The sequence below is a fragment of the Perognathus longimembris genome, chromosome 2 (genome assembly GCF_023159225.1).
Source record: "Perognathus longimembris pacificus isolate PPM17 chromosome 2, ASM2315922v1, whole genome shotgun sequence".
NCBI classification, from domain to species: Eukaryota; Metazoa; Chordata; class Mammalia; order Rodentia; family Heteromyidae; genus Perognathus; species Perognathus longimembris.
Window position 1 is genome coordinate 137,218,686 of NC_063162.1, and position 18,502 is coordinate 137,237,187.

Genomic DNA, 18,502 nt, shown 5'->3' on the forward strand with positions numbered 1-18,502 from the left:
AGTAAAGCTGTGTGCATTTATTATCTATTAGAAATAGATAGTAATTTTGTTGGCCACAAATACTATGCTTTTACTGTTATAGTATTACCCTGGCAGTGTTCACACATAATGGAAGCTCTGTTGTAATCAGTCGGTAATGAAACAATTTATTGTTCTTTGTTGTTTCCCTTTCCTTTAAATTCAAGTATATTAGCTTCTGTTTATTTTAGTCATACATATTTATTTTAGTTGTACATATTTATGGAGTACAGTGTGACATTTCAATACATATATTCAATATGTAATGATCAGAGTAACTGGCATATCTATTTCCTCAGACATCTGTCATTTCTTTGTGCTGGGAACATTCAAAATCGTCTCTACTAGCTATTTTGTTGTGAATCATAGCTATTTTGTTGTGAATCATAGCTATCCTACAGTGCTGCAGAGCGTTGGAAATTATTTTTTCTAACTGTATACCTGTTAGTTAACCATGCTCTCTCCATCCCTTTCTTCCCTATCTCAGGCTCAAATAACCACTGTTTATTGATTTTCTCTCTCTCTCTTTGCCTTCTCCTCCTGCTCTTCTTCCTTTTTTAAATTTTAATTGACTTATATTAGTTATGGGAGTGTCATTGTCACATCTCATTTATGTTTGTATTGTATTGCAATCAGTTTTACCCTTCTGTCACGCTCCCTGCACCCTTCCCTCTATTTTGTAATTTCTTGAGATAAACTTTTCTCTTCCTATATGTTGCTGACTGTTTTGCAGGAAGATTATATACATGATATTTTGATGGAACTCAACCTTTATTTTTATAGGACAGAAAATTAATACGAAAATTATTTGAGATTAATACACAGAAATTATTTGATGGATTATCTAATCAGGGTCAAGGTCTAAAGTCTTACCGTTCCTAGTTGATTTCTTTCAGATTCGTTTTATCACATTATTCAAAAAATGCACACAGGTTTTAGGGAGGGTATTTTTAGGTTATCTAAGTAAAAAAATGTTCTTGTTGAATCCTTTTACACTGTTAGATATTCATCTGTCCATCCACCTCCCTCCCTCCCTTCCCGCCCTTCCCTTCTTCCTTCCCTTGCTCCTGGTACCAGGGTTTGAACTCAGAAGCTTCATGGTTGCTTGACTGGCACTTTACCACTTCCAGTCCAGCCTCTAATCCAAGTTTCTTAAACACCGGTTAACTATAGAGATGGAATCTTAAGAACTTTTCTGTTCAGCTGGCTTATATCCAAGATCTCTTGGGTCTCAGCCTCCTAGGATTACATTCATGAGCAACTGGCACCTGGCTTGACTTTTCTTTTTTCTTTTTTTGTTCCCACACCTGGTGGCTTGACTTTTCTTGATGATAGCTTTTGAGTTTTTTTTTTTTTTTTGGCCAGTCCTGGGCCTTGGACTCAGGGCCTGAGCACTGTCCCTGGCTTCTTCCCGCTCAAGGCTAGCACTCTGCCACTTGAGCCACAGCGCCGCTTCTGGCCGTTTTCTGTATATGTGGTGCTGGGGAATCGAACCTAGGGCCTCGTGTATCCGAGGCAGGCACTCTTGCCACTAGGCTATATCCCCAGCCCTTTTTGAGTTTTTGATACACTGGATTTAAAATCATTTGGACATACTGATCAGTATCTTGAGCCATGAAGAGAAACAGTGATAAGTATTCCAAGTTTTGTCCTAGTGCTACTGTTAAATATTCTTAAGAGCAGTAATTAGGTACTACTAGCAGAGATGGGGTTGAACTTAAGTTTAATCAGAAAAACAAAATTGATTTGCTGACTTGAGGTAAATCCAAAATATCCAGGAAACAGTCTCCTTATGATAAATTTTAATAGTTTTTGACATCTAATTGGTGTAATATATAGGTAAAGTATTTTAAAATATGCAAAAAATAGACAAAATGTGGATGAGGTGAACATTGTATTCTATTTTCAGTTACATATATATAAAACTATAAATTTGTGTAGTTGCAATAGAATTTTTTTACTCAAGCCTTGCTTTGTTGTATATATGCAAGAGACTTAAAATGTTGCTCATTTTTATTACCTTCAGTTTTCATCCAGCATTGGTGGGAATGAAAATACGTATTCTGAACTTAATTTGATGAAAATAGGAAGCCATTTTAGCCCCAGTACATTGCCCTTTTCAGTTCCAGAGGCATCCCTCTCCAGCCCTCAGCAAGACACTAGTGGCTCATGCCTGTAATCCTAGGTACTCTCAGAGGATCATGGTTTGAAGCTTAGCCTGGGTAGGAAAGGCTTTGAGACTCTTTTTTCTCTTTCTTTTCTTTTTTTTTTTTTTGCATGCCTATTAGCCCAACTTTATTTTTTTATTAAATTTTATTGATAAGGTGATGTGCAGAGAGGGTATAGTTACATAATAAGGTAGTGAGTACATAGTGAGACTCTTATCTCTAATTAACCACCTAAAAACTGGAAGTGGAGCTGTGGCTCAAAGTGGTACAGGACACCCAGGCCCTATGTTCAAGTCCCATGACTGCAAAAAAATATATATATGTGTATATATATATATATGCAGTATAATAATATATAATATAAGTAGGTGTTTCTTTAGATGTTTTCTTTGTTTTTATTTTAATATCTTAAATATATAAAAGCTTTAGTGTGAAATATAACTTTTTTTTTTGGTGCTGGCCTTGGGGTTTGAACTCAGGGTTTGGGGACTGTCCCTGAGCTTTTTGTCCTCAAGGCTAGCAGTGTACCACTTTGAACTCACAGCTCCTTTCTGGCGCGCGCGCGTGTGTGTGTGTGTGTGTGTGTGTGTGTGTGTGTGTGTGTGTGTTTAACGAGATAAGAATCTCATGGACTTTCCTGCCTGGGCTGGCTTTGAACCACAGTCCTCAGGTCTCAGCCTCCTAAACAGCTGAAACTATAGGCATGAGCCACTAATGCTCAGCTGAAACAACTTTTTAAAAACAGATTTGCCTTATAAAAACTACAGCCTTGGGCTGGGAATATGGCCTAGTGGCAAGAGTGCTTGCCTTCTACACATGAAGCTCTCGGTTAGATTCCCCAGCACCACATATATGGAAAACGGCCAGAAGGGGCGCTGTTGCTCAGGTGGCAGAGTGCTAGCCTTGAGCGAGAAGAAGCCAGGGACGGTGCTCAGGCCCTGAGTTCAAGGCCCAGGACTGGCCAAAAAAACCAAAAAAAACTACAGCCTTTCCCCATTGCTTGAAATGTATTAGAAATAGCTTGGGATGTTGGGGTGTTGCATAGGAAGAAGGATACCAACTTAAAAGGAACTCAGCTAGCCAGTTTACTTCTGTGGAGGGTGTACTATCAGCCAAAAAATCTGGCAAGCAAGCACCTAGAGCAGGTATGCTGCTCCCTTCTTACCCCTAGCCTGGCAGGCTCTTCCCCTCTGCTCACATTGACTGAACTGAGGTTCACAATCTGCAAAAGGATGTAACTTAATTTACAGGATGTAACAATTTACAGGATGTAATTAAGAATCAAGGAGCTTCTAACAGGATGTGGCTTAATCCCAGTGCTCAGGAAACGGATGTATGTAACTAAAATGTAATTAAAGGCCAAGCCACCTGACCAAAGCAGGAACTCTTCAGAAAGACAATTCTAAGATTAACTGAAAGGAAGCAAACTACTTTAACAGAAAAGAAGCTTTTCTCAAAAATGTGACTTTTATCATTTATGTAGAATATAGAGCATATATGTGTATTATATATGCTATAGATGTATATACACACATTTATTTTTGTTTTGAGACAGGGTCTTGTTCTGTAGTCTAGATTGGCCAGAAACTTGCTGTGTAGCTCAGTTGGCCTTGAATTTGCAATCCTCCTGCCTCAGCCTCTCCAGTGCTCATATAATAGTTACATATGGTGTGTCCAGTGTCATTTATCATATTTTAAAATATTATGTATGCTACAGGCTTTCTGTGTTGCTTATTCTGTCTTATACCCTATTCAACTCTCAAACATCAAATAAACTTTATGATAGTTTTAACACCCAGTAGATTATCATTCTTTTTTGTACATTTATGTTCATTCACTATTGTAATTAGTTGCTACAATTTCTCTATTTCAGAAACATTTTAGTGGATAAACCAAATGACCAATCTTCAAGATGGTCTTCAGAGAGCAACTATCCTCCCCAGGTAAGATTATATGTAGCAATCTATCCTGTTTTTTAATTTGACATGTAACCTGATGTCTATTAATAGTTTGTTTTAGACTGTGAGTTACATTCTTATTTTTTTAATTTTGGAAGAATTTTTATATTTCATAGGCAAATACAGTGTGGGATTTGTTGTAGCAGACTTCTTTTGTCTACTAGAAGAGTTAAACTAATTTACATATTCTTTTTCGATTACTGATGATTCAAAGCTAAATTTCTTAACATTTAATGAGGAAAATGCCAACCAAGAACAGCCATTTTTGTTCTGAGCTGAGCAGAGGTTGTGATTATGTTCTGAAATGTTTAAGGAAATGTTAGTAAATTGAACTTTGATGCATAACTCCTTTTGAGGGAAAATAAACAATATACTGTGCTGTTAAAATATCAATATGCTTAGATGGTGTTAAGACCATGAACTCAATTCCTTTTCCCTAATAAGTCTGTCTACATTTGAAACTAATCATTGGGGGAGGAGAGGGACTTGGTGTGTGTGGCGGAAAAGTGGGGAAAAAAATGAGGGGGTATCAATCTTGGACAAGAAATGTACTCATTACCTTACGTATGCAACTGTAACACCTCTGTACATCACCTTGACAATAAAATTAAATTTAGAAAACCTAATCATTCTTTGAATAATAGGCTTTAAGTGTTAATGTTTATTGTGTACTAGGCACATTTATAGTGTCCATATCTTCAAGGAAGTTAATCCTGTGGTAAGGATGTGAATAGGTAAATGAAACATTTTAAATTTTAGTAGAACTCATAGAAACTTGATCTCCATCTGTCTTTCCCTCCTGTCTCCTCACCTTTTTCCCTTCTCCCCTTTTCCTTGCCCCCTTCTCCTTTTCTTTCTAATCATCTATCTGTTACTATTTGCATACCTTTTGGCTCACCTGCTCTTCATATGTTTTATTGTAAAGTACATGTTTAAAGAATATATATATACTTATAATTTATATATACAGTGTGAGATAGAAGTAACCTGATTATTCACCAACCATGTTTAGAAATGAAAAATTACTTAAAACTCTTGAGAGCCTCTAGGTATCCATCTCATATTTGTCCTTTTACCCCTCATATATAATCATTTCATATTTATGTTAAATATTTTCTTGTAGTGTTATATATTAAGTATAACTATCCTATGATTTAGTTTTCTGGCCTTACCCTTATAAATCTTTTTTTTTTTTTGCCAGTTCTGGGGCTTGAACTCCGGGCCTGAGCACTGTCCCTGGCTTCTTTTAGCTCAAGGCTAGCACTCTACTACTTGAGCCACAGTGCCACTTCCGGCTTTTTCTATATATGTGGTGCTGAGGAATCGAACCCAGGGCTTCATGTATACGTGACGAGCACTTTACCACTAGGCCATATTCCCAGCCCCACCCTTATAAATCTTTAGTAATGGGTTTCATTATTACATATTCATATATACATGTAATAAACTTCTATTATATTCAACCTTCCCATCACCCTCTCCTTCCCTCCTAGAACATACTGCTCCCTCCAAATAATCTATCCTTTCCGATTTCTTGTGTTCTAGGTTGTAATTTGCACATATTTATGATAGCTCTCTCTTCTGGTTTTATTCAGGGGACCCCTTAGTGATCAACCTTCTCTGGAAGATTCAATGTTCATTGTTACTCAGAAAGAGGAAAACACTTAACTGTAATACTAACAACACTGGCCAGGCTGGTGTTGCGTGCAGGCTGAGGTCAGGAACCAGTCAAGGATCATTTTTCTGCCTCTGCAGAGAAGTTGCTCTTCTTTACATATGGGAGCCACTGCTGTCTCCAATGAACTTTACAGCCTGTGGGCTGAGCAGCTTCCTTGTCTGGACCCACCAGTTTATGCACTCAGTGGTGGCCAAAATCTAAGACAAGGGATGTCCTCCTAAGAGGGATAGGCTACTTTTTTTTTCTTCAGAAGGCCATATGGATATTTATGATAGACTATACAAAAATTTTAATATAGGCATTACTGCAGGCAGCCTACAAGAAGCATATATATATGTCCTGTTGTATGTCAAGTTATTCTGAAGGAAGTAAATTAGAAGTGCATATTGTATGTACATCTTTAAAAATGCAAACTATAAAACCAAAGTGCCTTTTCCCATTTGCTTATTAACTTGTCTATTCAGTTGTTTTCTCCCCCTTCCCTCTTTTTTTTGTGCATTGACTGGCCTCACACATGTTCGACAAATGCTCTATCATGGAGATCATGGAGCATTGTTGTTTTTATTGTTGTTGCAATAATGGATTTGAACTCAAGGCCTCTTGCCAGGCACTGTGCCACTTGAGCTTTATTAGGTTTAGCTATTGCTTTAGTTCTTTTCCAGATAAGGTCTGGAGTTTTTCTTTTTTTTTTTTTGGCCAGTCCTGGGCCTTGGACTCAGGGCCTGAGCACTGTCCCTGGCTTCTTCCCGCTCAAGGCTAGCACTCTGCCACGTGAGCCACAGCGCCGCTTCTGGCCGTTTTTTCTGTATATGTGGTGCTGGGGAATCGAACCTAGGGCCTCGTGTATCCGAGGCAGGCACTCTTGCCACTAGGCTATATCCCCAGCCCAAGGTCTGGAGTTTTTAATCGAGGGTCAATTGTAACTATGATCTTTCTAGTCTCTACCTCTTTTAAGTAGCTGAGGTTTATTCTATGTGAGCCAGTGAGCCCAGCTAATTTTGTGGGGTTTTGTTTTTTTAAACTTTAGAGCACTGTGGTTGCTAGATTGGCACTTTATCATTTGAACAGTACCCCTAGCCTTTCTTTTTGCTGGTATTTTGGAAATAGTGTCTAACAAACTTTTCTGCCCATGCTGGCATTCCGCCACTTGAACAGTTACCCTAGCCCTGTTGTTTTCTTATTTTTCAGTTTTAAGTGTTCTTTAAGTTTTTTATCAAATGTATTTTCAAATGTTTTCTCTCTGGCTTTCCTCTTTATACCATACTCACACTCCAGCTCTCCTAGAGGGAATTATCTATCACAAAGGGTCATATTAACTATACATTTGGGTAGATACCTTATATCAGTTTGAGAAAGCTTATTTCAGTTTATAATTTTCTGACTTTCTAATTTTGAATGGATATTTAATTTTGTTGTTGCTGCAGAATACCTTAAAATATTTTCAGGTTCCTTTCCTCCCCTTAGAATAGAAGCTCTATTAACATGGTCATAAATTATAGTTCCTTCTGGTGAGAGGTATTTTCTACCTTACTCTATCTTGAGTCTTGATTATGATGAAGTGGTATTGCAGTTTCTAAGTTGATAATTGTCCCAGGCCTCTTAGAACTCTAGGACAACTTGTGCTTTGATGGAAGGCTATATAGCCTCCTTGAGGGGGAAGTCTTCAGTGGAAATGCCGGTCCTGGCTTAGCCTAGCCTCCATATCTCCCACGCCTAGTTATCTTACTTAACTCTACTAGCTGAAATGAGTCTAGGAGCCATTCAGTGGGAGGAATGTCTAGCAGATTATGAGAAATCATGTACCACTGTTGTTTAAAACAAAACAAAACAAAAAACAGAATAAGACTAGCCAAGTGCCAGTGGTCATGTCTGTAATCCTAACTACTCAGGTAGCCAAGATCACAGTTCAAAGCAGGCCTGGGCATGAAAATCCTTTTTTTTGGCCAGTCCTGGGGCTTGGACTCAGGGCCTGAGCACTGTCCCTGGTTTCTTCATGCTCAAAGCTAGCACTCTGCTACTTGAGCCACAGTGCCACTTCTGGCCATTTTCTGTATATGTGGTGCTGGGGAATCGAACCCAGGGCCTCATGTATACGAGGCAAGCACCCTTGCCACTAGGCCATATCCCCAGCCACATGAAAATCCTTGAGACCACAAAAAAGCCAGAAGTGGCCCAAGTGGTAGAGTGCAAGCCCTGAGCCCTGAATTCAAGCCCCTGGACTGGCACAAAAACAAGAAAAACAAAAAACCAACCAAACAAAACTAGGGTGGTTTATACATGGCCTTTCATATACAGCATGAACCTTACTAGTCTTGTTCCATATTTGCTGTTAGCCAGTTCTACTCAGAGTAAATGATTCTTCCTTGTTACGGAAATCAGAAACTCATTCTTTTTTTTTTTTTTTTTGCCAGTCCTGGGCCTTGGACTCAGGGCCTGAGCACTGTCCCTGGCTTCTTCCCGCTCAAGGCTAGCACTCTGCCACTTGAGCCACAGCGCCGCTTCTGGCCGTTTTTCTGTATATGTGGTGCTGGGGAATCGAACCTAGGGCCTCGTGTATCCGAGGCAGGCACTCTTGCCACTAGGCTATATCCCCAGCCCAGAAACTCATTCTTGATACATTCTTTTCCCCTTCTTACATCTGATCTGTCACTAAGTCCCATCAACAATTTTTCTTAGGCCTATGTCAAAGCTGTCTAATCCTCTCCAACCTTACATTCTAAAGTTTTCCTCACCTTATCTCTTTTCTTCCAGTTCCTATAGTTGTTTTCCTGAAACAGTGCGTATTTGTACATGTGATCAGATATTGGGTTTTCATTGTGTTTAATAGATCTTAAGTGCACATTTGCAATTTGAGCTCTGTCAAATGTTGTAAGCTGCATAATTTAGTGGCTGCCTACCTCTTTGCTTTCAGCACATACCACTTTCTTTCATGCTTACTAGGTTTCAACTACACTGGTATTTCATAGAACCCAGAACTCATTTTAATTCTTCAGCACTTTTTTGCCTGCCAGATTCTACAGTGATTTGAATAGTAATCCTTTGGTGCTGTCCCCCCATATATGGAACCTTAGATTGTGACCTTATTTAAAGTAGAGTGGTTTAGCAAACATAAAGGTAACAGTCTTTAGTTGAGATCACTCCTTGATTAGAGTAAATTGTAAATCCAATGACAAGTGTCTTTGTTAGACACAGAAAAGGAGAAGACAAAGGGGAAAAATGCTATGTGAAGATGGTAGTAGTGATTAGAATTATACTGCCATTAGTCAAACACAAGAAAGAAACTGGGTAGTAAACACTTATAATCCTAGCTACTTAGGAGGCTGAGATCTGGAGGATTCCAATTCAGAACCAGTCTGGAAAGAAAAGTCTGCAGGATTGTATCCCCAATTAGCCAGCAAGAATCTAGACTGGAGGCATAGTTCAACTGCCTAGCGCAAGAAAGCTCCTTTAGAGCTAGAGACTCTCTTTAAGTTCAGGCATTAGTATTGACAGTTCCCCACCCCCCCCAAAAAAAGGGGGGGGGGTTCCAGAAACCATCTAATTCTGGAAAATGTCTTTCCCTAGATTCTTAGGAGGGAGCCCGACACTACTGACACCTTAATTTCAGACTTAAGATCTTTTGTGTTTAACTTTTTTTTCTCTCAAATTTTTATTATCAAACTGATGTACAGAGAGGTTACAGTATCATACGTTGGGCATTGGATACATTTCTTGTACTGTTTGTTGCTTTGTCCCTCATGCCGCCCTCCCTCCCCCCCTTCCCCCCCCCCCCCCGTGTTTAACTTTTTAATTCATGTTGTAGCACATATCAACACTGATACTCCATAGTATAGTTGGAAGTTCTTTAGAAAGTTAAAACATAGAATTACTACCTAACCATTCTATTTCTAGGTTCATAACTCAGAGGAGGTGAAAAAAGATACTTAAAAAAAAACACAAAACAAAAGAACCTCATAAATGTTCATGGCAGTACGGTTCACAGTAGCCCAAGTGTTGAACAAAACAAGTATCTGTCAACTAGTGGATGATCAAACAAAATATAGCACTTTCATAGTATTGGAATATCAGTAAAGACAGGGATATGTAATTTGGTTGTGGTTTTTGTTTTTTAGTACTTGATTCTGAAGCTTGAAAGGCCTGCTATCGTTCAGAATATCACATTTGGAAAATATGAGAAAACACATGTCTGTAATTTGAAGAAATTTAAAGTCTTTGGTGGAATGAATGAAGAAAATATGACTGAACTATTGTCTAGGTGAGTTTTGGTTAAAGGGAAAGAAGAGCTATCTTTGAAACAAAAGTGTTGTAGCTCAATCTCTGTGGGTTTTTTCCAGAGGGATTCGGGAATATTTCTTGTTTTATTCCTGATGCCTTATAAAAAATGATTTGAGGGTTGGGGGGGTTGGTCTTTTTTTTTGTTGGGGGGGTGCCCGTCGTGGGACTTGAACTCAAGGTCCCGGTGCTGTTCTTGAGGTTTGGTTTGGTTTTTACATTATTTTTTCTTCTTCTTCTTCTTTTTTTTTTTTTTTTTTTTTTTGCCAGTCCTGGGCCTTGGACTCAGGGCCTGAGCACTGTCCCTGGCTTCTTCCCGCTCAAGGCTAGCACTCTGCCACTTGAGCCACAGCGCCGCTTCTGGCCGTTTTCTGTATATGTGGTGCTGGGGAATCGAACCTAGGGCCTGGTGTATCCGAGGCAGGCACTCTTGCCACTAGGCCATATCCCCAGCCCCATTTTTTCTTCTTAATTGTCAAAGTGAAGTACAGAGGAGTTAGTTTCATATGTAAGGCAGTGAATACATTTTCTTATCCAACTTGTTACCTCCTCCCTCATTTTCCCTGCCTTCTCCCTTCCCCCTTTCCTTTTCCTTCTTCCCCTCCCCCATGAGTTGTACAGTTGGTTTACACCAAATGGTTTTGTAAGTATTGCTTTTGGAATGGTTTGACTTTTTATCCTTTGTCTCTCTGTTCTTGAGTTTTTGTGCTTAAGTCTACCATTTGAGCCACAGCACCACTTCCTGCTTTTTTGTCAGCTAATTGGAGATAAGAATCTCACATCTTTCTTGCCTGGGCTGTCTTTGAACTGCAATCCTCTGATCTCAGTCTCCTGAGTAGCTAGGATTACATGTGTGAGCCATTGATACCTGGGAACATTTTTTTTTTTTTGGAACATTTTTTTTTAATTACCATATACTTGTTTCTATTTTTAACTAATGAAGAAAGCATAAATTTGTTGTTTGTTTCCTTTTTTAAGTCATATTTGTGTACTGTTAAAGACTTCAGAAATACTTTCAACTTTAATTTAAAAATCTGCTTACAGTGCAAGGCTCTAGATGCAAACCATAGCAGTGCAACAAAATGAAACAAAAACCCATATGAAACTTTGCTATACTTTTTCCTATAAGAGTAGAGGCCCTATCTAAGATGTTGATTGCCATAATCCATTAGCAATTTCTAAGGCTTTACTGTCAAGACTAAAAAGGAGAAGGTTCTGAATTGCAGTCCTCAGATCTCAGCTTCCAGAGTAGCTGGGATTACAAGTGTGAACCAGCTTAGATTTTGGTTTTAAAATGGATCATCAGAATGTTAAATTGGTCCCCCATTAATAAAATCTATGCTGGGCCATGGTGCCTCACACCTGTAATCCTAGCTACTCAGGAGACTGAGATCTGAGGATTGCAGTTTGGAACTAGCCCAGGCAGGAAAGTGTGTGAGACTTATCTCTAATTAACATCAGATAGTTAATGGAAATGTCAAATAAAGCCATGGAGGTTTAGAAAATGTTCGTGACATGGTATGTTTAATTAGCAAAGTATTTTATTGTTAAATCTGTACCCAAGACAGCCTTAAGGCAAGTGATTTTCTCCCAAGTACTTCTGTTAATCCTAGATGGTTAATTTGAGAGGTGATACAGGCTATAATTTTTATATAAGATAATATAGATGCTGTTAACATAGTTTTTGAAATTTGTTTAATTGTAAAAGAAATATTAGCATCTCAAGAATCAAGTAACTTAATTCTTTGACAAATGCTAGCATTTGGCTTTATTTAAGTTGTCAGATAGGAATGTGAGCTGCCATTTGTTTAATATTTCCTACTGCTTGAAGAAATTGTCATATTCAAAGCCATTTGGTTTGGTCACACATTGCAACATACTTTAGCTACATTCATTAATAGCCACATGATGAAAAGAATGCAGTTGATTTGAATGTACATGATCTATGTCCTTCTACTCAACTTTATATTTATATTATCTTAGCCATATGTTGGGAGCATTAGTTTAAACTTAAAATCTGAGTATAACATTATCTTGCAATGTGGTCAGATTTAATAACCTATTTTTTTTCTTTCATAGTGGCTTAAAAAATGATTATAACAAAGAAACATTCACCTTAAAACATAAAATTGATGAACAGATGTTCCCTTGTCGATTCATTAAAATAGGTATGTTTTTATTGTTTGGGAATTAAACAAATTCTTTATGCAGGTCTCTTTTTTTTAATGAAGTTTTACAGGAACATTGCCACATTTGTTAGTTTACATATTTCCTTAGTCTGAATTTATACTCCAGAGATGGAAGTGAATAATTAGAAGAAAACGTATAGCCTAAGTCTTTTCTCATTTGAAAGAAATTTTTAGAGATAACTTGATTTTATTGACTTAATTGTTTTGTAGAATCTTTATCAGATATTCTAGACTCATAACATCCCTAAAACTAAATTTGAATTAATTTACATTTTCTTTTCCTCTATCCTTTTTTCTTCTTCCCCCCCCCCCCTTCCTTCCCTTCTTTTCCCTCTGTGATATGAACCTGCTGCCTTCCACTTCCAGACTGTTCTGATTTAGTTCTTTTTCAAATAGTGTCTTTCATTTTTCTGGGGCCCCCTTCTGCATAGCTGAGATTATAGGTGTGACCCACTATACTCATTTTGTTGATTGATATGGAATCTTGCTAGCTTTCTGATTGGGTTGTTTGTGAATTCAAGACTCCTAATCTCTGCCTTCTGACTAGCTGGAAATACAGGCATGAGTCACATGTCAACTCCAAATGTGGATACATTTCTTAAGGCAGTGTATTATTATTTTATGTTTTGTTATTTAAGAGAAAAGCTGATCAGACTCTGGTTATTTTCATAGTCCATTAGGGTGATGCAAATTATGCTTGCTAAGCAGGTACTCTATCACTGAACCGTATCTCTAGACATTGGTTATAGGGTCTCACTTTTTGCCCTGGCACATACCTGAAGTGATTCTCCTCCTTTTCCCTTCCCACCATAGCTAGGAGGTTCAGGTGCATGCAGCTAAGCCCAAGCTTCTTCTATTGAGAGGGATTCTTATTCACTTTTCTGCTGGACTTGCCTGTAACCATGATCTCAGCCTCCTGTGTAGCTAGGTAGACAGGTGCATTACATCATAGCCAACTCTAGCTTGACTGGCCTCAAATCATTATCCTTCTGTTCTCAGCTCCTCAATTATTAGCTAGAATTATAGATATGAGTCATTGGTGCGTGACTTGCACTTTAGTCTCCATGTACATGCTGGTAATAGTTTTATTAGAATTATGTATATATTTGGTAAATTTTACATGTTAAATTATGAAATTCTTATTTAAGAGTAAATATATGATCACTTTGAATTTATCTTAGTGTTTTTCCCTCATTAACATCAATTAGTTATACAAAAGGGTGTCCATTTATGTATACAACATGCCTCAGTCAGAAGCACTCCTTATAATTATTTTGTTAAGCTAGGAAACCACATGGTATATAGGTCAGATGTGTATTTCTTGGGGAGGTGGTTTGAGATAGTTTCACTGGGTAGTACAGGCTAGCCTTGAACTCATGATTCTTTTGCCTCAGGTTTCTGAGTGCCAGGATTAATAATCATATACTACCAAGCCTGGCAAGTCTCCTGCCCTGCCCTGCCCTCCCCTGCCCTCCCCTCCCCCCTCCCCTTCCCTTCCCCCTCCCCTCCTCTCTGTCTCCCTCTCCTTTTGTGTCTCTGTGTCTCTGCCTCTCTCTTGCTGCTATATAGCCTTAGCAACTTTCACAGTGCTGGCATATAGATGATGCTCAGGAAATTTGTTGAATAAATCCTTACATGCATGCATAGTGATTTTACTTTGCTAAAATTTTACTTGAACTAATCATTTTTTTCCCCATCTTAAAGTGCCGCTTTTGTCCTGGGGACCCAGCTTTAACTTTAGCATCTGGTATGTTGAATTGAGTGGCATTGATGATCCTGATGTAGTACAACCCTGTCTCAACTGGTATAGCAAGGTAGGACTGTATTTAAAATTTTAACTTTATATGTAACACTTATGGAGGGAAATATGTGCTTGATTTTCATCTTCATTGTAGCTAATGTTTAATTATAGCAAGCTAGAATGATTAATCATCTCCCTTATTAGACATTTATAATCTGCCAGCTTCTCAATTGTTTGCATACTTTGAGATGGATCTAATTATTAATCCTCATTTCACAGTTGAGGAGAAATGCAATACAGAAAGGTTACACATTTTGCTTAAGGTCACATAGTTGTAAAGTATTCAAGCCACTCAGTATATGTGCTCACTTAGTCTGGCTCCACAGTTTGCCATTATATTATTATACCTGTTGGCCCTGAAGTTTGTTTTTAATGATGGAGAATTAAAGATGTGTTTGAGTGCAAGTGGCCCATACCTGTAATACTAACTACTCAGGAGGCTGAGATATAGGATCGTGGCCTAAAGACAGCATGGGCAGGAAAGTCTGTGAGACTTTTATTAGAGATTCTTAATCTCCAGTTAGCTACCAAAAGCTGTAATTGGAGCTATGACACAGTGGTAAATTGCTAGTTTTGAGCCACAAAGCTCAGGGACACTTCTTAGGCCCTGAGATTAAGCCCTAGGACGAGCACCCAGAAAAAAAATAATTCAGATGTGGTTTTGATTATCTTAAAAGTTTATGTGATTAACAGGTATTACTGTTTAATACAACTGAATATTGTTAAATAGTTAATGATAAATCTTTTTAGAGGCCAAAAGTAAAGTATAAATGTAAAATTAGCATAGATACAGAATTGTTTGATGATGATTATGATGATGGTAATGATGATGATGATTTTGATGGTACTGGTATTTCATCTCAGAGCCTTGTGCTCTAACACTTGCTGTGGCCCCAGACCATCATTCTTTGCTTATTTGATGACAATAAGTCTTAATAATTATAGTGTATACTCTATAGGTATTTAATAAAACCTAATTACTCAAGAAGTCATCTAACTATAAACTGATTTAAGTTTCAATTCTTTGTATCTTTTACCTTATTTTGATTGTAAGTTTATCATACAGTGTTTCTGTATCATCTGGTATTTTAAAAATTCTTATTATGAATGTTATACTTGACATTTTGAGGCAATACCAGCACATATTCTTTTTTAAATTATATTTTTGTTGTTGTTATAAAGGTAATGTACAAAGGGGCTACAATTACATAAGTCAGGTAATGGGTACATTTCTTTTTGGACAATGTCACCCCTTCCCTTGTTGTTCTAGTTTTTTTCCTCCCGTCCCCACCCACAAGTAGTTTAGTTCATTTTCAATAATTTTTCATGAGCTTATACTTTTGACATCTTGTTTTAGTGCTACAAAGTGAATGCTTTTTTGTCTGTTTAATAGCTGTTTAATATGTAATGACCCAAGCTTTAGAAAAACAAAATTTAGTGTGATGATATTTTGTTTATAAATTTGGCATGATTTGTATATTTTATAGTACTTGTCATTCATGTAATAGTTTATTTAATGATTCATATGCTTTCCATGCCTGTATTATAATGTGATTGGTGGATATCATGAGAATGAAAACCTTTACAACCTTTTAATTTTTATTTAAATTTTTTTGGTGTGTACTGGGGCTTGTACTCAGGCCCTTGTGCTTTTGCTCAAGCACATCTTGTTTGCTTACATCTGGCACTGTACCACTGGAGCTATGCTTCCAGTGTAGCTTTTTTGCTGGTTCCTTGGGAAAAGTCTCATGGAATTTTCTTCCTGGACTGGCTTCAAACTATGATTCTTTAATCTAGCCCTGCTGAGTAGCCAAGATTATAGGAATGAGCCACCATCACCCAGCAATCCCCCCCTCCTTTTTTTTATAATCTTAAATGGACTTTAACACATCGTGTGTTTTCTCTCTTTTTTTTTTTTTTCTTAAGCTCAGGTTCTGGAATTTGGTATAGTTGCGTCAGTAACATTTTTTTCTTTAGAAGGTGAAATTATCCTACCAAATGGGTAGGATGAATATAGTGCTTGGGAAATTCTAAATGCTTAGTTTAGATTATTTTCACTGTTATTATTTCCTACTCTAACAACTAAGCAAGTCTCTTCTTTGTATACTTTTCTCTTGTGTTCTAGTAGTACCGTGAACAGGAAGCCATTCGCCTTTGCCTAAAACATTTCAGGCAACACAACTACACAGAGGCTTTTGAGTCCCTGCAAAAGAAAACCAAGATTGCACTGGAACATCCTATGTTGACAGATATGCATGACAAACTGGTATTGAAGGGTGACTTTGATGCTTGTGAAGAGTTGATTGAAAAAGCTGTGAATGGTATGAAATTTAGATTGATAATTAGGGTAATTTCAAGTAAAGAAAACTGCTTTTCAGAGAGTATATACTTTTATCAATTATTGCTCTTGTCTTTTTTTAACCCCCCCCTTTTAATTCTAAATTTAGGAATTAGAGTAGGAAATCGTTTCATATAGAGGCCCATAATGCACTGAGGCTTATAAAACAACAACAGAAGCATTACTTGAAATCAGGTACCCAAAATTGAAATTCTCCTGGGAACTGCACTTAACCAGGAGTAAGTCAAGTTAGAAACATTATATTTACCTTCGCTTATCCATAGCTTGTTTTAGTATTTATAGCAGTTGATAATGTTCTTTAACAGTATGTATAATGAGGCTTGAATATTTAAAAAACTGTTAGATAATTATAATGAACAGGTGGATTTGTATTAAAAATGCTTCTTTGTGGTGACCGCTTTGGAAGATGACACTAGTATTTAAAATAAAAGAAAATGCTATACCTACTGTTAGAATATTATTCCCCCACTCCCTTTTTTTCTTTTTTTCCTTTACCACAGTAACTTATAGGGACCAAATGCAAAATAGGTACTTAATATAAAAATTGTTAGTAGAATTGGTGCATACTTTTATAGAAAGAAATACAACTGTAATGCCTCACTGGGCAACTTCATGAAATTATAAGATTAAAAATAATTGTGTTTTAAAACTGCGTTAATATCATGCCCACTTGTTAAAAAAACCTGTTAAATGTAAAGGTCTAGAATACACCGGTCTAGAATAGACCTATCAGTGGATTACAATAGCTCAACAGCTATGTACATATAATCATGTAAGACGAGGATAAGGGGCTGGGAATATGGCCTAGTGGCAAGAGTGCTTGCCTCATATACATGAAGCCCTGGGTTTGATTCCCCAGCACCACATATATAGAAAATGGCCAGAAGTGGTACTGTGGCTCAAGTGGCAGAGTGCTAGCCTTGAGCAAAAAGAAGCCAGGGACAGTGCTCAGGCCCTGAATACAAGGCCCAGGACTGGCAAAAAAACAAAAAAAAAAAACAAAAACAAAACAAAACAAAAAGACAAGGATAAGCAAAAACAACTCCAAGAGAAGGACACAGGAGGATTCTATTGTTGACATTACATTTAAAGTTCTAGGTGACTCTCCTTTGGCGTATGCTACGTGGTTACTGTATATGATTTTGGTACACTGGGTATTGTATATATGCCTACCTGATCTAGGGAAAGGAAAGAAAAACGAGGGTGTAAGATATCATAAGAAATGTACTCATTGCCTTATTATGTAACTGTACCCCTTTTGCACAACACCTTGTCAACAAATTTTAGTTAATAAAAAAAAGCTGTTAAAAGCATATACAGTTTTGATGACTGACTGTGGAGACTCTAGAATGGGAACCAAGTTTAGGAAACTGATAGTAATTGTTTTTGAACCTGAAAGCCATGTCATATTTCTGAACTGCTTTGGGCTTTCCTCAGCTAGCTTGGAATACAATTAATAAACATTCCTTCCCTGGTTGTTCAGTTTGCTACTGACCTCAGTGGTGATGATTTGATGGACAAATAAGGAAGTAAACAGTGAAGAATTTTTGGCTTCTGCTCCACTAAAAACAGCAGAGAAGGACAAGAAGTTCTTGCCTACTAAATAGGAAAGTAGGGCATCAAAGGATCTTCAATCAAGCTTCTTATAATGGAGCAGACAAAAGTTACTCAGTATGTTTCATATGTTCCCTAGTTTGACTTTAAGGTATAGTTTGTATTGAAATAAGTGTTAGGCTGTATTTATTTTGCTTCTGTTTGCCTAGAAACATCTCAGTATTTACATTTAATTTTATTAAAAGAGATTACTGAACCAGTAACTGCTACTCCTTTGACAATCAGATCCTAGTGATAGATTGTCAGTAGGAAAGTTTTACTCAAAGCAATATAAGATTGCAGCTTGGGTACATGACATGTGACTGTAATCCTAAATGCTTGGGAGACTGAAAACAGAAGGCTTACAATCCAAGGACAGAAAAGTTGAGACCCCCTTTGCAAACTACAAACTGGGCATAGTGGCATATGCTAGTTTTGTAGAAGGCTGAGATTGGGAAGATTGTAG

General features: G+C 37.5%; 1 protein-coding gene across 7 annotated transcripts in view; it reads left to right on the top strand.

The window, feature by feature from the left end:
* Mkln1 (muskelin 1) overlaps positions 1–18,502 on the top strand; it is a 250,847-nt gene that overhangs the window by 173,195 nt on the left and 59,150 nt on the right. For 6 of the 7 annotated variants that reach the window (XM_048340240.1, XM_048340239.1, XM_048340235.1 and 3 more), the window contains 5 exons: positions 4,060–4,129; positions 9,935–10,077; positions 12,174–12,262; positions 13,988–14,097; positions 16,213–16,405. In XM_048340240.1, the coding sequence (XP_048196197.1) occupies positions 4,060–4,129; positions 9,935–10,077; positions 12,174–12,262; positions 13,988–14,097; positions 16,213–16,405 (605 nt within the window). Of the gene's footprint in view, positions 1–4,059; positions 4,130–9,934; positions 10,078–12,173; positions 12,263–13,987; positions 14,098–16,209; positions 16,406–18,502 lie in introns of those variants that run through there. The other variant, XM_048340241.1, reaches the window with a different exon arrangement.